Source organism: Cucurbita maxima, unplaced genomic scaffold (assembly GCF_002738345.1).
Source record: "Cucurbita maxima cultivar Rimu unplaced genomic scaffold, Cmax_1.0 Cma_Scf00001, whole genome shotgun sequence".
In the NCBI taxonomy this organism is placed as follows: domain Eukaryota; kingdom Viridiplantae; phylum Streptophyta; class Magnoliopsida; order Cucurbitales; family Cucurbitaceae; genus Cucurbita; species Cucurbita maxima.
This window is the reverse complement of record NW_019272017.1, coordinates 4,152,594-4,180,245: the sequence shown is the minus strand read 5'-3', so window position 1 is coordinate 4,180,245 and position 27,652 is coordinate 4,152,594. Positions and strand designations below refer to the sequence as shown.

At 36.4% G+C, this 27,652-nt stretch overlaps 6 protein-coding genes, 1 long non-coding RNA gene and 2 other non-coding genes across 13 annotated transcripts; 5 read left to right on the top strand and 4 right to left on the bottom strand.

Moving 5' to 3' along the window:
- Positions 1-284: 284 nt before the first annotated feature.
- On the bottom strand, positions 285-2,985 carry LOC111480890 (peroxidase 17). Its single transcript, XM_023126113.1, has 3 exons — positions 2,672-2,985; positions 2,311-2,502; positions 285-1,360 (listed from the first exon to the last, which is right to left on the bottom strand). The coding sequence occupies exons 1-3, from the start codon at positions 2,867-2,869 to the stop codon at positions 779-781; spliced, it is 972 nt and encodes a 323-aa protein (XP_022981881.1). The 5' UTR covers positions 2,870-2,985; the 3' UTR covers positions 285-778.
- Positions 2,986-4,084: 1,099 nt separating this feature from the next.
- TRNAY-GUA lies at positions 4,085-4,177 on the top strand. Its single transcript has 2 exons — positions 4,085-4,121; positions 4,142-4,177. It is a non-coding gene; the product is annotated as a tRNA-Tyr (tRNA).
- A 68-nt stretch (positions 4,178-4,245) lies between these two features.
- Positions 4,246-4,338, top strand: TRNAY-GUA. Its single transcript has 2 exons — positions 4,246-4,282; positions 4,303-4,338. It is a non-coding gene; the product is annotated as a tRNA-Tyr (tRNA).
- Positions 4,339-4,387: 49 nt separating this feature from the next.
- On the top strand, positions 4,388-6,845 carry LOC111480696. Its single transcript, XM_023125871.1, has 3 exons — positions 4,388-5,211; positions 5,890-6,000; positions 6,370-6,845. Exons 1-3 carry the CDS (start codon positions 4,411-4,413, stop codon positions 6,523-6,525), a joined length of 1,068 nt encoding a protein of 355 aa, XP_022981639.1. The 5' UTR covers positions 4,388-4,410; the 3' UTR covers positions 6,526-6,845.
- A 131-nt stretch (positions 6,846-6,976) lies between these two features.
- Positions 6,977-7,429, top strand: LOC111482261. Its single transcript, XR_002718174.1, has 2 exons — positions 6,977-7,246; positions 7,287-7,429. It is a non-coding gene; the product is annotated as an uncharacterized LOC111482261 (long non-coding RNA).
- Positions 7,430-8,698: 1,269 nt separating this feature from the next.
- On the top strand, positions 8,699-12,538 carry LOC111480349 (lanC-like protein GCL1). Of its 3 annotated transcripts, none has more exons than XM_023125337.1 (6): positions 8,699-8,961; positions 9,083-9,270; positions 10,019-10,130; positions 10,337-10,807; positions 11,028-11,406; positions 12,427-12,538. In XM_023125337.1, the coding sequence occupies exons 1-5, from the start codon at positions 8,815-8,817 to the stop codon at positions 11,367-11,369; spliced, it is 1,260 nt and encodes a 419-aa protein (XP_022981105.1). In that variant the 5' UTR covers positions 8,699-8,814; the 3' UTR covers positions 11,370-11,406; positions 12,427-12,538. The 3 variants fall into 3 exon arrangements, with proteins under 3 accessions (XP_022981105.1, XP_022981113.1, XP_022981096.1); XM_023125345.1 differs by having other exon boundaries at positions 12,380-12,463; XM_023125328.1 differs by lacking the exon at positions 12,427-12,538 and having other exon boundaries at positions 11,028-11,517.
- Positions 11,529-13,882, bottom strand: LOC111479517 (putative WEB family protein At1g65010, chloroplastic). Of its 2 annotated transcripts, none has more exons than XM_023124224.1 (2): positions 13,718-13,882; positions 11,529-13,545 (listed from the first exon to the last, which is right to left on the bottom strand). In XM_023124224.1, exon 2 carries the CDS (start codon positions 13,520-13,522, stop codon positions 11,777-11,779), a length of 1,746 nt encoding a protein of 581 aa, XP_022979992.1. In that variant the 5' UTR covers positions 13,523-13,545; positions 13,718-13,882; the 3' UTR covers positions 11,529-11,776. The 2 variants fall into 2 exon arrangements, with proteins under 2 accessions (XP_022979992.1, XP_022979999.1); XM_023124231.1 differs by having other exon boundaries at positions 11,529-13,540.
- A 1,206-nt stretch (positions 13,883-15,088) lies between these two features.
- LOC111481918 (histone H3.3) lies at positions 15,089-16,718 on the bottom strand. Its single transcript, XM_023127530.1, has 5 exons — positions 16,613-16,718; positions 16,040-16,111; positions 15,866-15,942; positions 15,685-15,775; positions 15,089-15,587 (listed from the first exon to the last, which is right to left on the bottom strand). The coding sequence occupies exons 2-5, from the start codon at positions 16,109-16,111 to the stop codon at positions 15,417-15,419; spliced, it is 411 nt and encodes a 136-aa protein (XP_022983298.1). The 5' UTR covers positions 16,613-16,718; the 3' UTR covers positions 15,089-15,416.
- Positions 16,719-17,757: 1,039 nt separating this feature from the next.
- On the bottom strand, positions 17,758-25,315 carry LOC111479403 (protein SCAI-like). Of its 2 annotated transcripts, XM_023124051.1 has the most exons (9): positions 24,357-25,313; positions 23,311-23,517; positions 22,964-23,203; positions 20,104-20,170; positions 19,823-20,014; positions 19,585-19,676; positions 18,823-19,005; positions 18,604-18,740; positions 17,758-18,458 (listed from the first exon to the last, which is right to left on the bottom strand). In XM_023124051.1, the coding sequence occupies exons 1-9, from the start codon at positions 24,852-24,854 to the stop codon at positions 18,278-18,280; spliced, it is 1,797 nt and encodes a 598-aa protein (XP_022979819.1). In that variant the 5' UTR covers positions 24,855-25,313; the 3' UTR covers positions 17,758-18,277. The 2 variants fall into 2 exon arrangements, 1 of the variants encoding a protein (XP_022979819.1); XR_002717636.1 differs by lacking the exon at positions 17,758-18,458 and having other exon boundaries at positions 18,606-18,740; positions 19,581-19,676; positions 24,357-25,315.
- Between the last annotated feature and the right edge of the window lie 2,337 nt (positions 25,316-27,652).

The window sequence follows — 27,652 nt, the reverse complement described above, 5'->3', positions numbered from 1 at the left end:
GAAATGGAGAATGACATTCCGCCTCATTTATTAGCCGTTGAAGACGACGAGGAAGACGAAATGAGTACTAAGTTTCCAGCCACCAGATGCAGCTGCTGCCGGAAAGATGACGGTGTTGGTGGTGTGTCCTGCTCTCCGACGATCATGTGGCATTTGAGAAAAATCGCAGAGAAGAGAGATTTGAATTGCCTGAGCTCAATGGAAATAGTGGCGAGCGCTGTTGTAGGGTTCCTAATGTTAATGACCATAAAGATAATAGCTTCAAAAAGATCCAAATCCTAACAAGAACCGAACAATGTAAGCTTTTCATCAAATTGTTTGATGTAATAATTTGTCCAATTATCTCACATAGCCACAACCACACTCACACAATTGGTTGATCGTTGACCGAGGGTGGCGCGTTGTCCAAGCTGAGCCGAGTCGCACGTGATTTGAGCTGAGATCGTGTGGCTATAGGTTTAGGCTGCAGAACGAACTGGGTCGTGGGCTTTGTGTGAAGGCTGCTGGACTAGAGAGCTTCTAGGTTGGGCTGCTAGACAGTGGGCTTAATGGGCCGATGTTGGATTAAATTGGACTATTGGGCTCTGACCGATGGATTAGAGCCGACGATGTTTAACATGGTAATTAGTATAAATAATTTTTTTTACATGTTTTATCTTACAAATGATGACGCCTAATAAATGTAAGATAATAGATATTTTAACCTTCAAGTTCAAAGGATATAATACATGCTAATAATACGGTTGGGGCTATGTTTTATGGTCACAGACTGGCCATGTTATATGATCACAGACTGGCCATTGACTACCCTACAATTCCTTCTAACCTCCCCTGGGCGGCCAGACTGCAAGTCACCCATCTTCAGCATACCCTCCACGAATGCGTTAAAAAACGCGCTTTGGTTTTTGCTGAAGTACCTCACATACCTTCTAGTTGCAGCAAATGTATAGAGAGTTTCATCAGAATTCAAGAACCCTCTCCCACCAACCAAGTCCTTGAAGTACTGATTGTCAAAAATATAAGGTGTAGAGTCAAGGTTCATTGTTACATTTTCGTCCCCACCTTGAGGGCATTGCTTAAAGAGCTCTTCTCTGAAGCCCGGCTCGATGGCCGGGTCTGGCCTCCCAGTACCAGACTGGTTGTAGAGCCGAAACATGATGGAGAAACATCGGCCTTGGCCGATGGAGTGGGAACCTGAAAGAGAAACCAGATCTTTAACAGATAAGTTGTATTTGTTGAAGAGGTCAATGAGAGAGCTTGCATTGGCTCTTGGACTTGGCATGATCTGGTTTGAGTCCTCTTGGCTTGCTGTTAAGCTGTCCAGCCTGCCTAATCTCACTGTCCAGTTGGGGCCGCCTGTCTGAATGGAGACAAACATGATACACGAAGAGATATCATAATGAGGAGAAAGTATTGGATGAGGTTGTCAAAGTATGACTACCTTTATAATCGTTAGATATAGATCCAAAAATGTGTAGGCATCTCATAACTATCAAATACAAACAAATACAAAAGGGAATCACATTTATAATTTCTCTCTCACATCCAACTGCCCAAAACAATTAGTCACTTTTTAGCAACATCATCTAATAATTAATCTATAAAAAAAGGAATAATGAATGTTTTTGGGACTGAGAAGAGGCGAAGCAGTTGGACAGATGGGGGCCAGTTATGAATTTGTGGCAGCCATTCTGGTGGAGTCTTTAAACCATGGAAGTTACTTGTTTATGCAGTACTGTCCATCTCTGCTTTAATAGTAAGCGATTGGGTGCGTTACCAATCCTGTACAAGGTGTCTATTTTCTCTCTTGAATTTTTTCAAACAATTTATGAATCACTTCGTATTGTAAACCTATATAATTCTTATCGATATTGCTATAACTAAGTCATGGTGTGTAGTTTGAATTGTAATTCTACGACCCTTATTGACAAGCCTATAAAGCGTGCTACTACTACCTCCTTAAAAGAATGTATCAAATAACTTTTTATAAATCCAATCACTCTGATTTGACAAAACTAATTCAGCAAATGTTTGGTTGAGGTTTACAAAGATTACAGAAAAGTAGTCCAAACTATAAGACCGCGTTGAAATTTTACATTTCAGGACTAAGTTTATAATTTATAATTTAGAGTGAGGAATTTTTTTCCCTTTATGTGTGGAAAACTAGTTCTGTTTTGTGCATTTCAATGGAGGATTTGACAGAAAAACTCAGAGTGAAAAATCAAGCAAACAACATAAAAATCATGGGAAAAAATCTCCGAAGAAATTTCTTCTCATCCAAACCGAGCCAGAAGAATAGGAACTACTTACCAGAGCAACGGCATCTCTAGACGCCATGATAATGATATCTGCACACGAGACGATTCCAGGACAGGCCTTCTCCAACGCCTCCTTCACTTCATCAACAACTTCATAAGATCTAAGCGAATTAATGTTCGAGAGAGAGAGTTTCTCTCCAAGCATTGTCGGTGTATCATCCAGCAACATAGAAGCATCACAGCCCTGAAGAATTAACCAAAAACAACAAAGAAACACCGATTCTCAGAAGCCAAACAGAAAAAGCAAAAAAAAAAAAAAAAAAAAAAAAAAAAAAAAAAAAAAAAAAAAAAAAAAAAAAAAAAAAAGAAGGCAAAATCCAAGAAGAAAAGAAACAGAGTTGAAGAAGGATTACATTAACAAAGCAATCGTGAAATTGGAAGCGCATAACAGAGGCAACACTTCGAGGCTCTCTGATCAGAGCTTTGTGCATCACAGTCCGGACGATGGATTCCGCGTGAGGGCATGACTCGGCGTAGTATTCGGGGCGGAGTTTGGCCGGAGAAACGGATGGGAAGTGGAAGAAGAGAGGGAGGAGGAAGAGAGAGAACATGCTTTTGGGTAGTGGTTGCGCGTTGGGAATGCAATTCTTCCGATATGGCAACCGAGTAGATCTTTTTATAGCAGCATCATCAAAAGCTTTGAGCTAGTTCTGGACGCAAGCTCAGTGGACGAAGTGTGGGTAATAATACTGGTTTCTTTTCTTTTCTTTTTTTATTTATTATTATTATTATTATTTTGCCTCCTTTTGGTGAGTCCAGATTACACAAAAACTACTTTTTGAGGATAGGTCATCGCCTCGTGTTATTTATTTATTTATTTATTTATTTGTCATTATTATTGTGATTATAAATATATAAATATTTTAATTTAAAAGATACATATTTAATGATTTAATAATTTAAATTATGTGGCTCAACATTGTAACAGAGGTTCCGACAAACAATCTCTATTTAAGGAGAATATTCTTAAATTTTTTTAATAAAATAATATTGTCATGATACAATTTTCTTGAAAACTTTTATTATCCAAAAATGTATACAATAATTCCACAGAAATTTAACATCATTCTAGGTTAGGTCAAAGAATAAAATGTGAAAATAGATCCACCAAAAATTAGTGATTTAATAGAGATTTAAATGATAAATCATGAAAATTTGAATTTAGAGGAACTTGTACGGGATCAAAAACTTCCATCAAATTTATTATTTATTATATAGATTATAATATTATTGTTTTACTTTTAAAAAAAAAACAAAAGAAATTCAACAATATTTAGGTACTCATTTATTTACTGGCCAAATATTAACGCATTTCGAAAAGATTCCTTTTGGCCTTACCCCTTTTTAAGATGTGTCTTCCGACACGTGCCTTTATTTCATAGGTTATCAAATAGTAACCCATTGCGACAATTTCCCCCCTCCCTTGCATTTAATTATGAAATTGTTGCAATCAAATATTTAAATATTATAAATTGTACATAAATCAATTTTGTTCCAATTAAACTTTCGAAGTACCATTATTATTATTGAAATGCTCAAATTTACCTAAATACATAAGATGTATATGTGTGAGAATGCCAATGATAGTGAAATAAGTAAATAAAGAAATTTTATAATAAATATAAATAAAGAATATTACTCACCTACGAGAGATTATTAACATATTAAAGCTATGTTCAGACATTTGTCCAATGATATATGTTTTTAATTACTTATCTAAATTATTCATTATGTTATTAAATATTTATTTTAAAAATGAACAGAATCCGACCTTAGCTCAGTTGGTAGAGCGGAGGACTGTAGTTGGAAAATACCAAATAGCCATCCTTAGGTCGCTGGTTCGAATCCGGCAGGTCGGACGCTTTTGTAAATTTTCTTTTATAATAAATTATATTTTAAAATTTTATCTTGAATTATTAAACAACGACCGACCTTAGCTCAGTTGGTAGAGCGGAGGACTGTAGTTTGAAATTTCCGAATAGTCATCCTTAGGTCGCTGGTTCGAATCCGGCAGGTCGGACTTTTTTTCGCATCTTTTTTAATCTATTTACAATTTATCGATCAACTTGGCGAGCTCGCTCGCATCTCTCTCATGTTTGAAAATTGTTATGAGGTCCACTGTAAGCATCTGAGCGACAAAAATCTCTATCGATGGTTCCGATGCTTCTACCCATCTTCATTCCAGAGAGGAACCATTAAACATCTTCAACAAACAAAAATTCCCATCCCCATTTCTTCACAAATGTCGTTGTCTTCTCAAAATCTCTTCAGATGTTCGAACCGTTTGAAGTTTTGTAGCTTCACAAACTCCCTTCCCAGATGCAGCACTTCTTCCTCTCTCCCGATTGCATCTCGATTCCTCACAAACCTATATCAATTCCACGTTCATACGCATAAGCTACAAAACCCTAACAATTTAAGCTCCTTACGGAGTTACTGTCATTATGGCATTGGAGTTTTTGAATCCGAAGACATTGAGCAGAGTGACGACAGAGGAGGTGATTTCAATTTAGAGTCGGTTCTTTTGTTCTCTGAATTGTTTTCTCTCTTTGCTTCGGCTGTTTTCTTGGTTGGGTTTGTTGTGAATTTTGTGGGTTGGTGTTCGAAGAAGGCGCTTTGGGTGTTGATAGGAGATAGGCGTTTGGTGTGGGGGTTTCCTTTACTAGTGGCTACGGTTGTTCTTAATACGTGGATTCGAAGGCGGCAGTGGAGACGAGTATGTGGAGAAAAAGCGAGCGGTGGGTTGAAGGTGAATTTGCTGGATAGGATTGAGAAATTAGAGGAGGATTTAAGGAGCTCAACGACTGTGATTCGGGTCTTGTCTAGGAAGCTTGAGAAATTGGGCATAAGGTTTTTGGTCACACGAAAAACTGTGAGGGATTCAATTGCTGAGGTATTCTTATCTACTTTCTTTTTTTTGCTTGTGCTCTTTATTGGTAATCATATCATGTTTCTTTGATGGATAATAACTGGTCTTCTGCATTTTTTATCATGCTGAGTTCCTGTCGATTTAGTATACTTTGAGAGATTCAGTAAAGATTCAAGCATTGTGGTGAGTTAACAGTCTCAAGAATGAGAAATGGAGATTAATCTATAAGCTCATCATCTCATTGTCGAAAATTGAACGTGTTCTAATTCTACGTACATTATACATGTACATGATCATATATTTAATCAAGTGTTCGTACATATAGTTTTTTAAGCTGGATTAATTGTGGGTACATATATATGGATTCATAAGATGGAATGTATGGCATAGATGTTTTCATTGGGCCCCTGTAAGAAATAGGATGTCTTTGGTGTGTTCAAAACAAATGCGTGGAGAAGGAAGAAAAGAAAGAGAGCTTGAGAGAAAGTGATGAACTAAATTTGATTCGTTGAAGAATTTTGATATAATTGACTTCGTTTCTTCTCAAGTAAATCTTATTTGATTACTTTTTCAACGTATGTTTTGTTTTTCATTTGTTTTTATGTTTTTGTGTTTGCCCATTTTGCTTTAACAAAGAGTTTGAAATCTAACTTTGAACTAACGCTTTTCCACAAACCTCTAATTGTTTGTACGCTATTAAAGTCTGCAGCTTTAGCTCAAAGAAATTCTGAGGACACTCGAACTTTGGCAGTGCAAGAAGATGTTCTTGAAAAAGAACTCCTAGAAATTCAAAAGGTCTTACTGGCCATGCAGGTAAACGTTAAAATGATTGTTGAAGCCAATAAACAAAACTCTGGTTATTTGAAATTTAATACCCTTTATATGCTGTATATTGGATGGATGTATGAGAGAGTATGAGGGTTGCTTGGTTTCAATGTGTTATATATACCGATTTCACAAGTAATAGGTGACTATAGACGATGAGGGATTCTTAATTTTTTTTCTTTGTACTAATTTAATTACGGAATCTATATCAGAAGCAGATTATGAAGTTAGTCTTCCATGAAAATCAGTTTGATTTCGACGTTGATGTGTCGATCATGTACTATCTTTTAAGAGTAGGGTTAAACGACGAAGTTGGTTAAAAACTGATCGTAATCTCTGCAATGAGTTCATTTGTAGGAGCAGCAGCAAAAGCAACTTGAGCTGATTATTGCAATAGGTGAAAAAGAGAAGCTGTTGAAAAGTAAACAGAGACATGATCAAGAACCAACAAGAACTCAAAGGCAGAATTCTGCCAATGAGGAGTCAAAAGAGCTGGAAGCTTATGGAATCTGAGCTAGGATCCTCATCAAAATACCCCTCTCTATTATCATTGTAGACAACAAAAATCTCACTGAATTGCGGCTCTTCACAACTAGTGGTTATGATCATATAGCTTTCACTCGGACGCAAGGATTCTAGGAGGAATTGCTTTTGTTTTTTGTTTTTTTTTTTTTTCCACCTTCTCTAACATGGGATTCCTCCGGTTAGTGAAAAAGAAGGGTTTGATATGCTACCACTTAGACCCGTAACCACAAAAATAATGTAATAATTGTTTCATATTTCTTCTAGCAGGTTAAACATACCGGTCAAATGGAGCACAACTCAATTGGTTAAAGCATATGTTCTCAACCAACTTGCCAAAGGTTCAATCACTCATCCCCTTTGATAGTTAAACTCAAAAAAAAAAAAAAAAAAAAAAAAAAAAAAAAAAAAAAAAAAAAAAAAAAAAAAAAAAAAAAAAAAAAAAAAAAAAAAAATGCAACATGGCTAGGATAGAGGTACCTTATGATGTTGTGGGCTAGGATAGAGGTACCATGGGACTGAATGGAAAAGGTAGACAGTAAAGGTGGGTTGTTCTGTATTTATGATGTTGTTGTGGGCGCTGCTTCAAGTTGTTGATTTGGTCGTCTGCCTATCATATCATATATTGTGTAGGAAGGATCTTACTGGAGAGAGTGATAGAGTAAACATGTGATTATTAGACGAAGAGTGTTGGGAACCACATATTTTAGAAGTGACAAAAGAAAAATGCAGGAACCTATGGGAATGTAGAGAAAGGAAGAATAGTCGGTGGGAGTGGCTTATTAGAAGTGATAGAGACTTGTTGATAATGTAGGGGTACAATCAAATTTCCATCTATTAATAAACATGTAGAGGATGATAAACGTAAGGTTTGGACTTGGTTTGTCATTTAACTGTGATAATTATGCTATTCGAGGAGGATGAGAGATTACTAAAAGTTCAAATGATTTAGTTCCTAACAACCTTGAATTTCTAGGGTAGTAACTTTGTGTAGTTAAGACAAGTTTATAACATCTAGAGTGATGTTTGAAAACTTGTAAGACAAGTAACTGTGATTTAATTTTTTCTTTCAAGTTGAACCTATTCTTCTCGGTTAATAATTGATATTTAAGTTTTTTTGTTTGTGAAATTTACAGTAATCTTAGGCTGCACTCCGATTGAATAACAGGTTGTCTAGCATACGTGTAAGATATTAAACCTTATTATTGGTGCCACCATGATTTAAACTTATTCCCTCTAATGTCTTCCTTATTCTCGTTATAATTAAAGCATTATGGTTTATTTAAAATATTAATTGAAAGATACTCAGCACATCAATTTTTTTTTGGTCAAAATGCCCTCAACGAAAAATAAGTAATATATTCCTTTTTAGTGAACATATTCCTTAATTGAACATATATTTCTCTTCCAAATTTATTTATTTTTTGGTCAAGATGCCCTTATTTATGATGTTAAATAACTTATAATAGAATGGCTAGGAGTGGTTTTATTTATTTATTTTATAAAAATGCTATCAAATTTTCATAAAATAGTTTGAGTGGATACAACTACATATTATATTAATAATTAAAATCTCATAAAATTCAGATATTCAAGAGTCGCAACACATCACTAACAACCGTTGGAAAAATCGAATATTCTTATTTTCATAGTAATCTTAAAAGTAAGTTGTGTTAGGTAGCTTGGATTGGTTAGATTCTCACGAACCTAATTCCTTATAATAATCAATGGTGGCAGTTTTATGTATATATTTTAATAAATTAAATAATTGCAATGGAATAATTAAATAAAGAACCTTTTAAATTTATTGTTCTTTTATTTATTAATAATGAATTTATCTTACCAATTTAACCAAAAGCTAGTTTATGAATTTTTTGGTTTAATATAATTATGAAATATATTTTTTCTAGCTTGATAAAAAGATAAATTTTGGAAGATAATGCCACTCGTATAAATCTTGAATTTTTTGGGAGATTAAATTAAAAGGTAAATCATGAAACCATAAGAAAAAAAATATAAATCCTTTTAAAAGATAAAATTATGCTTAGGGTTCATTGTTCACATTTCGTAAAGTTACAGAGAGTAAAAAGGTTAAAAGGAAAATAAAAAATAAAAAATACTATTCGCGTGTAAGAAACAGATAAAACTAAATAGCGGTAGTGGCAGACAGAGAATCGAAATCCACAGATTCGACCTCTTCAAACCGCCATTGATTCCCGTAGTCTCTCATTCTCAATCTCTCTGCTACAAAAGTTTCTTCGAGAAAAGCAGATTTCCAGAATGTCGTCAGCGATGGAGTTCGCGTCGTCGCAAGAGGAGCGAGAAGGAGGAGGAGAAATGACCGAACAGCTGGATTTGATTCCGGTCAAGAGGCTTCTGCTTCCTCGTGAGTTATTTCTCTCTACGGCCGTTTCTTTGAAGAATCAGGTTGGTTCCTTCTTTTCTTCTACCCTACCGGAACTCGCGAAATCGATGTAGATTACAACACTGTGCCCTAACAGTGTCTGAACGGAACTAATTTTTTTCTCTCTGTGCTTGAATTTGTTAGGTTGTGGAGGTCACTTGGAAACGACGTCGTGACGATAACATCGGCGTTGATCCGACGGCCTACACTGGCCTCCTTGGAACAGCGTTAACCTGCCTGAGGTCGTACGAGGCCACCGGTAGCCTTCCGGACTTGCACTTGTGCTCCGATATCGTCGACACCTGTTCTCTTGCCACACGTGCCTCGCACAGGTGATCACGTGATCTTGCTTTCCCTTTTTCATATTTAAAAATAATATATGATGATTGATTATTATTAAGAAGTCAGTTGTTTTATGTACGGTGATACTAATTAACGAAAAAGAAACTGAACGGGAAGTTAATAAATAAATAATATATATAGGATGAGGTAGTTTTAGTTGAAATTTTGGAATTTATGGATTTAAATTAATTTTTTTAGAACAATAAGAAACCAAGAAGAAAAGATGAAAAATCATGGAAATTGTATTTTAGTAAATAAATAATTTGGGGGAATATGTTTCTTATCCTGCAGTTATTTTATTTGATATTCGTGGAAATCTTTTATTAAGAAAAAATTTGCCTGTTATTCTGATAAAATACAATCATTTTCTTTAGCCAAAATTCTCACTTTATAATTAAAAAATAAGATATTCTCCAAAAGATCAGATAAACAGAATATTATTTAAAAATTGATAAGATATTGATTATTGAATTGTCTTTGATAGTCTCATTTTCCAACAAAAAAAAAAAAAAAAAAAAAGAAGGAAGAAATATATATAATATTATCTTTTTAAAAGACTGTCAAACATCAAAGCTGTATTGCACACGTGATAATTTTTGAGGAAGATAAATATCTTCTCAACATTTGACAGGTGTCACCATCTAGAAACGGAAGACAAAAAAAATAAAGGGTGGGCCCACATATATGTGTGTGTGTATATATTTTTGTATGTTAAATAATAAATATTGTTTTCCACAGGCACTTGACGTTTTTGTGTGGTAGAGTAGGAGTGTATGCTGTTGGCGCCGTGGTATCTCATTACATGGGGGATCCCCAAAGGCTCGACATGTTCTTCAATCTTTTTCTGCAGGTCTCATCTCTTCTTTTCTCAATTTAATAACTTCTTTTTTTTTTCCCTCCCAGAAAAAGCCATTTGCTTGATCAGAAACAATTTATTATTACCATTTTTGGAAGCATATAAAGATTCGAGCATGATTTTCTTCATCAATATGATTTCAGTTCAAAGTCTAATAATGTTGCAAACAATGGCCTAAAATATTTTGAAACATTTTATAGGCTGCACAAGAGAAAGCTCTCCCAATTGGACCTGAGGAAGGAGGTTTTGGAATGTCATATGATCTCCTTTATGGGCGAGCTGGGTTCTTATGGGCTGCCTTGTTCATAAATAAGCATCTTGGAGAGCAGAAGTTTCCTCATGATCTTCTCATCTCTATAGTTGATGCTGTATTAGCAGGTGGAAGGGTAGGCGCATCCGATAATCCAGACTGCCCTCTGATGTACCGATGGCATGGGACGAGATATTATGGTGCAGCCAACGGCCTAGCTGGTATCTTGCACGTACTTCTCCATTTCCCCCTTTCAAATGAGGATGCTGATGATGTTAAGAGGACGTTTAGATATCTGATAAGCAAAAGGTTTCCACATTGTGGCAACTACCCCTCAAGTGAAGGAAACCCCAGGGACAAATTTGTTCAATGGTCTCATGGGGCAACTGGCATAGGCATTACCCTTTGCAAGGCTTCGCAGGTTTGGTCCATTTCAATGCTCACCTAGTTCATGGGTCAGCTTAGACCATGTTGCATGTTGATTAAGGGTTAATGAAAAGGGTTGGATTAATTTAATAATGTATATCAATCTGGGCTTGTTCATAAGGAATCAGTTGATGAACTGTATTGGAAAGCTTTATATTCCTGGAATACATAAGGAGGTAACTGAATTGATGGAAGCTCGTTTACTCACATTTCAGGTTTTCCATGAAGACAGAGAATTTAGGGATGCTGCGATTGAAGCAGGGGAAGTAGTATGGAAAAATGGATTGGTCAAGGAAGTTGGACTCGCAGACGGTGTTTCTGGGAACGCGTACGCCTTCCTTTCCCTTCATCGCCTTACTGGAGAGAGCGAGTATGAAGAAAGAGCCAGAGCATTTGGAACCTACTTGTATCATAATGCTAGCAAGCTTGTTGGTGCCGAAAGCCAAAATGGAGGTGACCGTCTTTACTCTCTTTTTCATGGTCTAGCTGGAACTGCTTGCCTTTGGTTCGATTTGTGTAAGCCCGAGGAGTCGAGGTTCCCTGGTTATGAATTGTAGTTCGAGCTCAACTCATGTGGTTAGCATCTTCTTTAAGGTATGAAATTTGTATATTATGCCAGTGATGATAGTCTTCTGATGTTTTGATGTTATGGACATGATAGTTTTAACCATCTAAGAACAGCAATGTCAACGATTATTTGCACAATGCGTAGGATGAGTTTTCAAATAGGGATGTCTACAATTACAACTTCATTGGAGAGTTTCAAATTAGAAACCCTTTGAATCCAAAACTATATCCAACTATTCTCATTTCATTCGAGAATAAAGACATCTTTGACCCCAAAAAAAAAAAAAAAAAAAATCATAAATAAATCACAATGTAAGCTACTTGTATGAATTTACAGTACAAAAGAATTTAAGAATTGCAAATGCAAAAATGCATCAGAAAGAAAGATGACATAAGTTCATTCTGGGGATTGTTCCTTCTTCTGGAAACTCCTCCTCCTCATCAAAAGATCCCCAAATCTCCTTATCAATGCCTTCTTCTTCCTTGAATTCCTATCCCCTTCTTCTCCATCCAAATTACCCTCTTCCAAATGCTCAAGATCCTCAATCTCATCATTCAGTATATCCCTATCACCGTCGAACTGAGACAATGATCGCTTCCTCTCGTGCACCCTCCCTGAACCAGGCGAGTCCACCTCGTCGAAAATTGACCCTTTGAGCGTCTCCTCCATTTGAGGCTCTCCCTCGTCCTCTTCGACCTCCTTCTTCTTCTCTGATGTCAGTCTCAGCTCCAAGAAACTGAAACTGAAAGCCTTCCCCAGCCTTCTCCCGAATGTATCTTCCTTTTCTACTGGCGGTGGAGTCAGGCTTGGACTCGGACTCAACGGTGGCCTCGACCTCGTTATCTCCTTCTCCACCTGCTCCTTCCCTTCTTCTTTCCCCTTGTTTTCTTCTTTCCCCTTGTTTTCTTCTTTTCCATTGCTTTCTCCTCTCTTACTTGCTTCTAGCAGCTGCTTTAGCTCCTTAATCTCCTCTAATGCTGCAGCTTTGTTGACTTTCAGTGTCTCATTCTCACTGCTAACGAAATCCAATGCGTTCTCCTTCTCAGCTAAGGAGTCTTTCAGCTGTGAATTCTCTTCAATGGCGATTCCTGCAGCTTCCTTGGCCACTGTGGCTTCGTTCAAGGCCTGTTTTAGAATGTCCCTTAATTTCTTTATCTCTTCTTTTGATGTCATGTTCTTCAATTCTGCTAGCCTCAGAGTATCCATCAAACGGCGATTCTCTTGTTGAGCATTGAATCTGTCGTCTTCGGCTCTTCTTATGCAGTCTACTAAGCTTGTTTCTCTTCCACTCCATGCCAACAGAGACTCCTCTGCTTCCAATCTCAGTCTATCCACAGTGCTCTTGTACAAATCTGCCTCTCTTCTTGCCTCTTGTAGCAAAGATTTGTACTTTTCCTCTGTGTTTTTTAATGTCGCTTTCAAATTATCTGCTTCTTCTTTTGTTTTCTGTAATTCCTTTTCGGTTGTGCTGCATTTCCTTTTCAAATGATGGGCTTCTGTTGCTACCTCTTTTAATGCCATTGCTAGATCGTCCATGGCTGTTTTGTTGTTCTCCTCAGCCTCTGTGGTTACTTTTAGCTCGTTTTTTAGGACACCAAGTTGGTGTCTTGTCGATTGGAGCTCGAATTTTAGGCGTTCGAATTCATTTTTTGTTGGAATGTTGTGCGTCGGGAGTTCGTTGAAATGGGTTTCGGTAGAGAATTTCACAAGTTTTTCATGAAGAGATAGGATCTCTATCTTCGATTCTTCCAGGGAAATCTTTGTCTGTTCGAGGCGCTTTGTTTGTTCTGCTAATAATTCCTTGGTTTTCTCTTCTGATTCTTTCGAATTTTGGTACTTTTTTTCGAGTTCTTGGATTCTTGTTTGGGTTTGCGATTCGAAACGTTTCAAAACAGAGAGCTCCTCTTTTTGCTTTGCCATATTAGAACTCTTCTCTGCCAATTGAAGCTCCAATTCCTTAGCCTTTTCCATGGCAGAATCTCTTTTGCTCTTCACAGATTCCAACTCAGACCTGAGCTTTGTATTGGTCTCGTCCGCCATTTTCTTCATCTCTTCAAGCGGATCATTAAGCTCGGATGAACCATTTTGTTCTTCCTCTGCCACACGAGTTTTCTCATCAGTCTTCTCCATTTGTTGATGCATCTCAGAAACTCTGATCAACTTCTCTGCGAATTTGGCAGCAAAACACAAAACAGAACAAAACCCATTTCCTCAAGAAATCAAAATTTCAATAGAATCAAAAGAAATGGAGAATCTAAATCGAAGAACAGGAAATTTGTAGGAAAGAGAAATGGTCAATGGGAGAAAACTAGGAGGGGAAGAGAAAAGGAAACTTACAGAATCGAAGTAGTTAAAAGAACACGCAATTCCATTCAAAGAAGAACAGCTACAAAAGTGAAAGGGATTGAAGATATGTGTGTTGGTTTGTGAATTTGGAGATTTGAGCAAAGATTGGAAGAAGAAAATAGGTTTGAGAATGAAGGAAAATCCGAAGTTGGCGGTTGTTCCAGTAAACTAATTATTGGGCTTTCAATCTTTGTCGATTCTAAAAAATAAAAAAATAAAAAATAAAATGAGAGAGAGAGAGAGAGAGAGGCAAAGGAAGGACGAAGTTAATTAGGAATTGGATTTGACGTTGTCAATTGGCCTTTTTTTTTTTTTGGTTAATTATTTGTTTAATTCTTAGTTTAAGTAATAAATAATGATATCCTTAAAATATATGTTTTCTTAATTTAGCAGGTGTTTCAATGTTGTATTAAAATATAAATTTTGTGGAATTTAGTCGTATAGTTTAATAAAATCTCATAAATAGTCTCGGTTAGAATGTGACACTCGAGTAAAGAAGAGATACATGAATGAACCAAAAATCACAATCAAATGAGAGCAGTCTTTTCAGTGGTTCAATCATAAAAACTTTCTTTATATAATATGGTACGTAAGATTGTCATTAGTAGACACAAGTAATTGAATTAGAACGTTATTGAGAAAGAAAAAACTCTCAAGCTCTCAAACATGTTTCGTTCATAAATTTTATTATGAAATATGCATGGATGTGAACTTGACACTTAATTCTGGATAATTAAGTGAAAAGGAAGTTGGAAGATTTGGTTATATTTGTCTCATCATTCTCTTTAATCCAATTTACCTCTTCTAAGGCATTATTAATTAGTCTTTATTGGGTTGTTTTCTTTTAGGTATAAACAATTTATTTTATAATAATTCATCCTACAATGGGAACAAAGCTCATATAACTATCTCGAGACAATAAACCAACCTCACATGCATTGTACCCCTCAACTACGTGAGCACTCCACACACTTCACCTTCAACCTCCCCGCACGTACTTTGTTTTCTAGATTTGGACAGAACCTCAAATACTAATATAAAGACTCACATTACTGCTTCGTTAATCATCATGGTAAATCTCTACTTGTACAAGGTAAGAGATTCTAGAGGGTTGCTTTGTTGATAGTCCCACATTAATAATGAGGAATGAATGAGGCAACAATGTAAGGACAACAAGAACAGTTGTTCATTAGTTATCAATCCAAATAGAGGGTTGCTTTGTTAAAATTAATGGCTCGACAACTTCGGACCAGATCCGTGATAGAGAGTTTGTATACCAAGCGCATGAAAAATTTTCTAGGAGTCGCAATAGGAATTCAATATCCGTTCAAAGCACTACAGATAGAAAAATTGAACTGGAACTTAGAAACCTGAACTACAGATTAGATGTGATAGGTTAAACCGACGATATTAGTTTGGCTGCATGCCCGAAGTACACAATTCAATGAAATACAGAATCCAACTCCATCTTTTGAAAAAACTAAAAACAAAATCATCCACAGCTAAACATCAACATGCACAAGCAAAGCATTATGCCATTTTACCACATATTCACTACAAGTTTCCTAGTATTGCTATCTACCGACGTTGCTTAAAACAAAAGTAAGAACCATCCATCCATCCATATCCATATCATCACATCAATTAGGCCTTTGATCACCTCCTTGCAGCCAATACCATCCACCATCTTCTATGCACGTTCACCTCGGATTCTCCGAGCCAACTGGATATCTTTGGGCATTATGGTAACACGCTTGGCATGAATGGCGCACAGATTGGTGTCCTCGAACAACCCAACAAGGTAGGCCTCGGCGGCCTCTTGCAAAGCAAGAACAGCATGGCTCTGGAAACGCAGATCAGTCTGCACCAATAGAATTTAACGCAAGACCTAAATTACACAAACCTCGGCAAAATCTACAAGCAGGAGATGAAATAAGTTAACAGACATAAGAAAATACCTTGAAGTCCTGTGCAATTTCACGAACCAACCTCTGGAACGGCAACTTCCTAATCAAAAGCTCAGTACTCTTCTGGTACTTGCGAATTTCACTGCGCATCAAAACGTAATCGAAAGTTACAAAACACATACAGCAAATTCAAGATGGGAAAACATGGGAGATAAAGGCCACGTGAACTCACCGAAGAGCAACAGTACCAGGTCGGTATCTGTGAGGCTTCTTCACCCCTCCTGTGGTTGGGGCGGACTTACGTGCTGCCTACAGTTCCAAAAACATAACCACATTAGAACGTCCATAGAATTGAGTAATCAACCAAATTCACCCACGGAATCGAACTTCTGAAAAATGAACAAACCTTTGTGGCCAGCTGCTTCCTGGGAGCCTTTCCTCCAGTAGACTTACGGGCAGTTTGCTTGGTACGAGCCATCTGCGGAAAATAAACCCCACTTCCGATTTATTCACAATTAAACCGTACCATACTCAAATTCAGGTCAAGCAAATGCTTTAATTTAAGCGCCCACATAAGATTACACAACGCTAAAAACTAATTCGTCACATCTAATTGATAGCTAATCCCATTTCCTAACAAATACCAGATTCCCATGTTCTCACAAACTTCCAGAAACAAAGATCACGAAACCTAAAAGAGATCACAAATCAGGGAAAGTTGTTAACGTATGAGAAACCTAAAACCCAAGGGAACTCTTAGTATTCCAATTTCTCAAGCCTAGGTCTGGAAACACAATCAAGAGCGGAGAACGCCGAACAAGGATATGAATCATCAACGAAAATAGAAAAATCCAGCAACGATGCACCAACTCTAAAGAAGAAAACCCTAAAATGAAGTCTAAAGCCCTAAACAATTCCCCAGTAGCAAACAAAAATCAAAAAATGGCGAAAGAAAACAAAAAAATAAAATCAGGCATACCTCGTGTCGCTTGGCGCTGCTTCTTCTCTTTCTTGAGCAGATCTCTCAATGTCAAAGAAGCTAAAAAGTTTGACAACAAGAGCAGTTAGGGCTTATTTATAGGGTCGCACTGGAAGATAGAATCTGAGATCGGACGGTTAAGAAAGCATATCCGTGTGTTTTTTCGGTGTACGAATCTAACGGTAAATGATGGCGCGAGTTGTGTTTTCTCGAGTAGAGTGAACGGCCTGGATGTGACCTTTAGAAGGAAGACGAGGATCGAGAGAATGCAATTCTCGTTTCCGATTGGTCGGAATTGCGATAAATCTGTGGCATTTATCTTTTTTTTTTTTTTTTTTTTTCCTTCTGTTTGAGAGGTTATAGAATCAAACCGTTAAATATGAAGTTTTACCCAATTTCAAGGGGTCTTTGGATTTTGAAGTTGTCAAACATAAAAGATTGGAAAATTGGAGTTTTGTTTATTCTGTTGGGAGATATACGGGAATTGCAAAAAATAGAACTTTCAAATGGGCGCCATACAGGATTTTATCCAATTTGGGTTCTTTTCTTAACACATATTTCCAACATTTTTGCTCATTTTATTTTGGCCTTCAAAATATATATCTATCTTTCTAAACTTTTGTTGTTAAAATGAATGACGAATTTTGTGACTAATTAATTGTGACCAAAAGGTCTAGTTGTAAGAGACGTTAGGGGCGAAACAACTATAAAAAAAAATACTCAATGTAGCACAAAAGTTCCAAGTTAACACAAAAGACTAAGCCACGAGACAAACGAGAGGAGAAGAATTTTGATCGAAAACTAAATACAACTCCTACCCCTCGATCTTGGTCTCGACCACCCTTTGATCTGCCTTTATTGATAGGTTAGTGTTGACGCTATGGCTGGACACTCAAGGGGACACGTGTCATGCATATCCTCTGCTCATGACATTCCTGTTCAATTTGCATGACATCTAACTTAACTTGAACTCTAAAAAGAGTCATTTTAATTAATTCATATTTGTTTATGAAATGGTAAAAATGTCAATTCCCCCTTGTATCTAACATGCCTATAGAAATCAAAAAAATAAAAAAAAAAGACTTCATAGCACTTAAAGATGAGTCCAACTTGGGCATGATTTAATCTTAGGCAACATGAACAGCTTCCTGAACTTCGAAAATGCTTTCTTATAACACTCCAATAATGAACAGACTCAAGTTACAAAGATGAAGTCAGACTTCTCATGATTTGACACTTTTGTAATAAGCGTCCTAGAAGCGATTGTACACTCCCCCATTTGCCAGCATCTACAAGTAACTTGTTTCATTTCTCTGCTTCAATTTCTTTTCCCCACTTTTTTTCCACACAGAAATGAAAGAAAAATTGGCCCAAAAAATAAGAGGGAACTAAATGAATCTTCAAGACTCAATAGAAACCTACAATAAATTATCACATTCTCATCTAACTAAACAGTAAGCCCACAACAGGTTGCTCATAAACATTAAAATGGAAGGCAACCACCATCACACTACCAGTGTTTCATAAATTTTAGCTTCAGAACAAATACCAATTTGTGGTCCTACTGCAACTCTCAAGAGGTCAATGGTGTAATGTTTCGGTTGTGAACTGACCTTTGAGGAAGACTATGAACTCAAATTTGTTTTCGCAATATCTAGATCGTGATCATACTTCATGGAAGTTAAATAAGTCTGCAACGTTAAGGTGCTTTGCGAGACGGCAAATTGCTGAGCAGACAACTCCAGACTTAGAAGCAACAGAATCGGGGAGACAAGGCAGACAAATAGGAAGATCATCATCTTCTTTAGTACTGAAGAAGGATAGCACGGATCGACAGAATATAAATCTGCAGATTATGGAACAAAAGAAAGATAATTGTGACTTCTTTCCATGGCTAGAGCATTCCACATGATTCACGCTTCCATAAAAAAGATGCTTTGGGTACATATAATATTTGCATAAATAACGTGAGCAAGTTGACTGGAAAATACCTGAGAATGAGACGGCGTAAAAAATTATCAGACAAAACTTGGGCCCAAACGATATTCAAGCTAGTTGATGTACAAAGAACTGTTTCCCACTCCGAAAATGCGGAGGAGACTATGGTTTCAGCATCATTGTAAACATCCTATAAATAATAACAAGTTGTGGATTAAACGGAAGTCCTGAAAATATTTGAAGAGGAGTTTTGACTGTAATAATGAACTTACTGTATCCATATTGGCCGAGGACAGGCCAACCATTTCAAAAAATGCAGGAAGAGGGGCAGTCAAGAAAAAAGTGAACTGACTTCCGGATTGAATCGTATCAACATTTAAGGGATTCTTGAATGCAGGCCTCAAAGGTGATAGAAGTATGGCGGCAGTCTCTCCTCTCTCTGCACCATGTAGAACCTGAAAACCAAATATCGTTTCCACGTTAGCAGTCAGATTGACTTGAGAGTAACAACAGAACAAGGTATCGCACTTAATATGTAAGATTTAGGAATACTAAACGAAGTGAATTCTGAGATAGTCCTCTGAGACTTGTGGTTGGTCAAATAGAATTAAATTCTTGAAGCATAGAAAAATTGACGGATTTAAGTGACTTCTTGAAGCATTGTATCTCTAAAAACCAATTAAATTCACTCTAGACCAGACAGGTCCATCAACATGAAACTGTCAGTAAGATACTGGTGAACTGGCAATTTTGCGTACATGAAAAGATTCATACTGAAAGTGCAACATGAAAGTTGGAAGCAATAGTTGGCTTCAACACCTGTCCTTTTATACAAGGAAAGCAGATCAATTTAATGCATCTGATGGTCATAACTATCTCATGTCATGCTCAAAGCCGTGATAATCACGTATATAGAGCAGATATGATGATACTGGAGAAAAACCAGAAATATCCACCTATTTCATTTTCAAAATAGCAGTGTGAAGCAAACCATGATGACCTGGCAACACATGTAAAAGTTTTGACAAACCTGCCTTGAATGCATGGCTGTTGTTACTGTCAACTATCAGAAAAACAGGTCTACGTGTAAAGGGAATTATATCACCAGGGTATAGAACGTTTGGACCTGAAAATTTAGAGAGAGAAAAAGGAGAAGAAGAATAAGAAGAATTCTAAGGCATCAATGAAAATGGAAACAACAAAATGTTGAAATGAAGTATCCACATAACTCAACAGAAAAGACGATCGAGAGAGAGTATGGCAGGACTGTACCTCCATTACTCCTATGCCCAAACCACAAATACTCATCATATAGGTCACTTGATCCTCGCTTCTCACTCTTACAAGATTCAGGCAAAGCATTACAATTTTCTCGTGAGTTCTGGGTGATGACTTTACTTCTCACGGATTTTCTTGATTCCCCATAACTTGCCATTTGATTGACACTGTTTTGACAACATTTTCCTGCACATTTTGTCAATGAGTGCCAATAAATAATAGTAAAATATAAAATGAGATCAGTTCACTTGAATCATCAATTATAGGACATTAACCTGCTGCAGATAGATAAATCAGCATGATACTATCTGGAAGGAGCTCCTCACAAACTGTAGCCATGACCTGATCACAAGCCAAGAAGCTCAATTGAAAGTTCTTATCATACAAATGCAACAAAAAATAAAAATAAAAAAGCGGGCAGAGCAACCACACACACCATCTGGCAAAAAACACGATGCAGAGTAGGCATTCTCATAACAAAAACATTGTTTCGGTTCAGAAATGACCTACTTGATAATTTTAATTAACTAGGTACAGAACTAAACTCAAAAATTTTCTTTTGCAATTCTCCTAAAGGTAGATAGTGAGTATCAACTATTTCATAGTCATTGGTGAGTTTGATTGGTACAGGGGTGGGTTACTACATCGATATTGTATAAGGGATAGATAGTGTCTATTAGAGGGAACTGTTGATTAACATTGGTTTTAGATTAGTGAAGTAGGCAAATATTTGGACATTTTAAAAAGCTCACTGAGGTGCACGCCTAGGCCCAAGGCACAGTCTCTGCACCTTGCTTAAAAAAGTGAGGCTCCCTTGATGAAGCACATGCCTCAATACTTTGTGGTGTGCCGCTCAGCGCTTTACTTCCACTATTTTTTGAAGTTGTCTAACTTGTAAGGGAAAAGGCACAAACGAATACTCTTTTACAAAATAATCCTTTTCCCCTAAAATAAAATCTCTGTTTTCTTAAAGTTTTCATCATCTTATTATTTGTAGTAGTATTTTTCTTCATATACATAAAATTTATCAACATTTTTCAACTGTGTGCATCACAAAAAAAAAAAAAAAACCCACGCTTAAGCCCCAGAGTGCTATTCTGCTTTAATGTGTCTCGAGCTTTAAAATCCATTGGTGGATGGAAATCTAGATCTTGGAACACTCGGTGAGGAATGAAGAAACTTGAAGACCAAGGGGCTCACAATCCACATTGAAGGACGGTGGCACAATTCAATAAGGCCCCGTAACAACAGTGAAGGTAGCACGAAAAGATCAAACCAATCTTGAACAAATGAAAGCCGTACCTAGTGCCTATTTTTCATAAATAGAAAGTGGTGGGAGCATAGAAGAAGATATGGTCAATCTTGGTAGACAAAATTCCAAAGGAGTGGTTTTACCGCAAACAGAAAATTAGGGTTTGAAGGTAGATTTCGATAACCAGTGAGTAGAAAAATTGTTGGCATTGGCTACAAATAGAATAGAACACAATCGATAAGAAGAAAAAGGTTGATAGTTGAGAATGCTACTACATGAGCTTGAGAGGTTCTGGGCACTAAATTTCATGAGTGGGCTGAGAGTGTGACTGCATCAAGCCCAAAAAAACCATAGAATAAAAGGCCAAATTCCACTTTCAAACATGGATTTGATAGAGAGGGAAGAGGAAGCTTCGAATGGAGATGGGAACCTAGAGAAGATGCGCAGCCTAAGCACTGTGCATGGGAGGTTACCTTCGGAAGTTGTGAAGATGATAGAGAAAAGCAAGAGTGAAGCTGGAATACTTGCTTTGAACGTAGAGGTCACTGCTATCATATCAACCTTTCCATGTCAAGCATTATAACAGTGACGTTAGAGGGGCTAAAGTAGTATGACTAGCGAAGACTTATATACCAAAAAAAAAGGGGTGCTTTGTATCTCTTACTATGGATACCTGAAGTCACAATGGTCACTAAGAGGAGATGGGCATGTCCTAGTTCTTATTTATTACCTAGAGGACAAGGTAATATATAGGCAGGGGGTGGTGATAAGCATTGGAGTTTAGGATGAAGATTTTAGGTAGTATGGAATAGCTAAGGAGAAAAGTTTGGGGCTGAATGCAATACTGACTATGGGAAGCTAGAGGAGAAACACTGGCTGAGACACTGTTCTTGGGTACCTCCAAAAGTGTGAAGATGACTGAGAAATATGGAGTGCGCACTAGAGGAGCTGTTGATAATTCCCCTCACAGGCTCCAGCACCAACAACCATCGAAGCAGAATTTTCTCACAAAAAAGTGGTGATTTCTCCCTCTGATGTTGAATAGCTATAAGACACAAAAGTCATTATGAGAAGATATGACATATCTTAATTTTGAATCCATCACCTTGAGCACAAGTTAATTTTGGACAGTGGGTGGTTATAGGAATTGGAATTTAGCTAGTTGTTATATGGGTAGTTATGAGGCACATTATGAGTTCAGTAGCGTTTAGTATTAGAAGAAAGTGGGAAAGGTTGGTACATATTTGGGTACAGAACTGTGGAGAAAGATCCCTCTCTCGATGCTATCAACCTTCTGATTTTCTTTTGCTTCAGTAAAGCATGCGTAAGTTCCTATCCTTATTAGATCATGGGAAGCAAATCCAAGATAATAAGTGCAAGCAGAACGAATACAGAGCTTCAGGGCATCATATAATATGTAACAAGATATTGGGCATATACCCACAAACAATTCAGAAGAATAACGAGAAAATATTTTGAGATAAGAGGATCTTAGGAAATAAAATACAGAAATTGGCCAACTTAACATTCACTGGAAAACTATTTTCGATCTTCTTGCTTCAGTTTTCAGACATGTTTCTTTAAACTTTGTTGGTTTAATGGATTTGGTCTTGTTCAACACTTTTTATTGGTGTAAATGTAAACACCCCTTAAGTAATCATAGTCTTTCTATTTCCCTCTCTAATTGGACTTCTTTCTTGTAATTTTGCTTGTATTTTGGAGGGGGGNGGGGGGGTTGGGGGTTTACCTCCCTTAATTTCATTCATCAATAAAATCTGTTTCTCTTCTCTAAGAAAACAAAAACAAGGCCAAAAGTTGAATAAATTAAAAACTCTACCATCCAACTGAAGCAGTAACAATTTCATGAATAAATAAAAACTTACAGCTATCAAATGAGTCACAGAAGGCCGATAGAGGATAGCTTTCTTTGGATTTGGAGGTAAAGATGGATCAGTCATATCGGTAGCTAAATTAATATCAATTATACCAGAAGCCCCAGAATGATCAATGGTAGCACCATTTTCATTTGGTTCAACTGGATGCTTTTGGTAGAAGAAACCAGGCTCCCATTCGAGACATTGTAGCATTCTATACGTGTCTAAAGTAATTTCTGCAAATTTAACCTGAAAGTAGTAGTGCATGAAATCAGTTAAATCTATAAACATTCTTCTCATTCAAGATTTATATTTACTCTTGCGACAGACAAAAAAATAATATCTAGTTAACTCACCTCATTTCGGTGGTAGCTTGTCAAAACAGCATCTCGGAATTTAAGAACCCTCTTTGCATGGAAACGAGCTACAAATGGAAGGGATAACTGATGGGAATCAAATGAAGCAGAGTAACGCAGAGGTCTGACATTCATTGAGATTGTTGCTACTTTCATGAAGCAGAAAATTTCTTGTACAACTAGCCGCCATTCTTTAAAGTCAGTGCCCTAGAAGCAATAGTTAGCGTGCCTCAGTTATGCAGTTAAAAGCTGCAGTGATATCCTTGTAACACTTTCTAAGTGAAGAAGATATCGATACTTTCTAAGCAGACAAAGTGAAATAAAAAAGGAGTTCATTTATTGGATCAAGCATGGGTGTCCAAATCATTTTCATTCTTCAAAGATTGAACAATACCATGTTTAATTTGAAAAAAAAAAAAACCTAAAGCACGAGATCTGGATAAATGTTAAACACAACAAATCAACCGTGATTCGAATAATTATATGGAGACCTCATACTGATCTCAACAGACATAATTAGAAAATCTCCCAAATATCTTATATTGGTAAGTTCAATTCAAAGTTGCTTACAAGCCAGCAAAAAGAAGAAAAAAAAAAGTAAAAGGAAAAATTACTCCTCCACTGTTCGCATTTGTTGCGAATTTCTTGATAGAGCCCTTTCAGATAAACTATTTCCGGGACACAAACATGACAAACAGTGCAAGCATATTATAAATGTTTCTTTACTATGTTAGGTTGGGCAGCTGAGAAGAAACCAAATGAATGGAAACAAACATAAACTTGCTCTTCAATTCAAAGAAAAGGCAATCGAATTTTAAAATATTAATTAAAATTATGGTAAAGAAAGAAAGACAACAGAAAAATCTAAGCTACACAAGGTCTAGACAGCATTGAATCAAAAGCCAAAATTAGAAAAATAAGCTGGATCGTGAAAAAAAAAATGAGCTCCAAAAATAAACAGGCCGTCAAAAAGGTCCATCAGCAAACTGAAAATATTTGACATAATCCAAAATTCAGTTATAATTATTGTGCAAAATAGAAGTTACCCGAAAAGCGACCTTGCTATCGTCCACCAGAGCCTTCAATCTCTCGGCGAGAACCTGAACCGTGTGCGTGCGATTCAAAAGCAACGAAACCAGCAAAAACCTCGCGTAAAACCTCAGCTGTTTGAACCTCGCTCCCAGATCCTTCCTCGAATTCTTCGATTCCTCAAAATAGTTTCGATTAAGAATCGCTTCGTAGAACACATAGGCTTCAATCAAGAACCTGGCCTCACTGGTTCTCATATAATGCCCAAAGTAAAGCTGACCTATCCGACTAGCGATCTCGCCAATTTCAGAGCGGTTGAGACCAGATTCAACAAGCTTGGCGCGGAATTCCTGCTGGAACTTCCATAGACGCATATATGCCTTGAAAACCTTATGAAAATAGTGGTGGTTGTCCACACGGCCGTAAGCCGGGACGTCTTGGACCCTAGCAAATTTCCGGTCGGCGCTCTCCACCAGAGCTCGGAAGGTCTTCGCAACAGAGTTGCTGTCGGTCATTCCGGAGGTCTCAATTACCAGACCGGTAGCCACAATCACCGTCTCTCATCGAACAAAAACAGAACAATCGAAACTGCAAAGTGAAGTATAAGAGGAAAAGAAACAAAGAAAGTGAGCTTCCTTCAGAGAAAGAAAGAGAGAGTGCCGCGCGCGCAAGTTCGTGTACGTGCTTATACGATACAGAGCACCAGAAAGAGAGAGATAAGTAGTTGGGACTTTTTGCTTGGGACTCGTGTGGGGTTTGGTTGTATTGTGGTGTCATAAATCAAACCACTTTTTCTGTTCCGTCCTTCTTCCTCCTCGAACTCCTTAGCTTTCACTCTGTCGTATGAAACGGAATTTGGACTTGAAATCCATCAAAAGCGAATTGCGGAGGCGGGAGAACGGCCGGAAACGGTAGGAATTTTGGCGGCTATGGCGGAGAAAGGAAGGAGAAGTGATGAGACATGTGGGAGAGGTGTGTTTTTTGAGCACTGCCATTAAATTTTGTCATCTCAAATCGTGACCGTTGATTGACGCCATGCGTCTTCTGATCCGACGGTCATGCCTACTATTTTTCTCTTTTTTTATTTTACTTTTTCCCGCTTTGCTAATATTTCCATCCGGGTTATGAATCAAATAATTAAATTTTGAATTATATAGTTAGAATATTAAAAAAGAATAAGACCAAGATTAATTATTGACCTAAGTTTATTGAATTATGTAGGAAAGTTGAATTAATTTGCAAAATAAATACTCTTATTAATATTGTTTCTCAATCTGCAAAAATTTCCTCTAATAATTATTTACTAGAGAATTCATAACATAATGGGGTATATTTAAAATGATAAATTATTGGCTGTAAGTAAAAATATTGAGATATAATAATAATAATAATAATTTAGTAAATAATATTTAATTGGATTTTCAGTGTTATTAAATTCTTTAGCGTCGGAATAATATGATTAAGAAATTGGTTTGCACGAAATCGTCGCTGAACAAAATTGGAAATCAAATTTCATTGATTTTATGAGAGATATTTGTATACGGCTTTCTTTAGTTCATGGATTTTATAATATACCATTAAATCTCATTTTAATATTTAATATTCCATAAGGATTTCAAAGCAAATTACCAATTAAAGCATGTATTTTACAATTTTTCATTTAAATGGATAATTAACAAGAAACTACATTTTTGTAATTTTGGAAAGGATCATTAAAAATGATTGGCAAAAAAAAAAATAAAAATAAAGTTAGGAGATTAAATATATAATTTAAATGGATAATTTAATATTTTGATGTAATGAGTCTGGCAGGCATGAGGGTAAGCGTGAATTAGTTTATCCTATAACGAAATGGATAATATTAAATAAATAATATAAGATGGCCAACGAAGGAAGAAAGAAAAGCATATGCAATATAATTAAATAATAGAGTATGAATTATATTTCAAATCTGAAAAATTAATTTTCAAAATGTTCAGCCACCAAACGTTGCGCTGCACTCACATTCTCCATTTTCTAATATTTATTTATTTATAAGGAATAAATAATAACTGATTGGTCGGCATATGATACACAATAGTTAGGTAGTTCTTGAATGGAAGAGAAAATAATACAATAATTGAAATATATATATATATATATATATAAATGAACTGTTCATATTGGACACTGCCACGTGGGATCATTGACTTGGGTGAGGACTAATGATTAGGAAAGAGAAAAATATTTGGTTTTAAATATTATTTTTCTGAGCTAACTTAATAATTAAGTCATATACCAACAATAATTACATGTTTAAGTTTAATTAAATTAAAATCATAATTGAAAAGGTTTGGAGAGTAAATAAAACTAAATTTTATCGTGCTATGAATAAGTTGTATAATTAAAAAAATAAAAAAATCCTAATTTATTTTTTGGTGGTTAGATTTGAATTAGAAAAACCAATAAAATAAATGGGGCATGAGCTTTGACAATTAATGGAGGCTGCACTTTATTAGGTGGAGACTTTTTCTATACTCTACAAATTTGTGTCCTTTGTGTGTAACATCTTAAATCACCATCATCCCCTCCTAATAAAATCCATTATTTCTTGTGCTTACTCTAACCATCTCGAGATCTTATTTGACAAAGTTCGCCATAATTTTGTTTCTTAGAAAAGACATGTTTTGTCTTCATATATTTATTTTGCATTATTGAATCACATTTTTAGAAAGCTGCACTGTTTCTTTTTCTTGGACAATATCTCCGAGACACAATATAAAAGAAGGATTGAGGCTACTAGTGTGCAAGCAAAGTGCTATTGGCAGATGTAGAGGAACTGTTATCACCCAATTCTTTAACCTAATTCGGTATTAATTTTGGGACGTAGAGTTGTAGCATGGACGCTCTTAGATATAAAAAGGGAAATCTCTAAATCAATAAGGGTAAAAATGAGATAAAAACGAACAAGTGACTCATTATTTCGATGAATCATTTCTTCGAACAAAAGAGGATTATGTAAACACTTACTCGAAATCTCACTTATCAGATTCCATTTTGGAAGACAATTTTTTTGGAAGAATTCGCCATGTTATAGCTGATCCATGCATAATATCACGAAAAATGGATACAAATTTTTTGCTACTATTTATATTTAGTATCGGCAATAAGTCTGAAAAAGTATCTAAAAATGAAAATTTTAGATATTTGTACCCTGTCGAAGTAAAGAACCATGACATGTATGTTTGGAATAGATTTCATTTCGAGGTCTACATAAATCGAATTTAAAAGTTTAGGCCGAGTGGTTGGCTAATACTTAATAAAGAAGGGATAA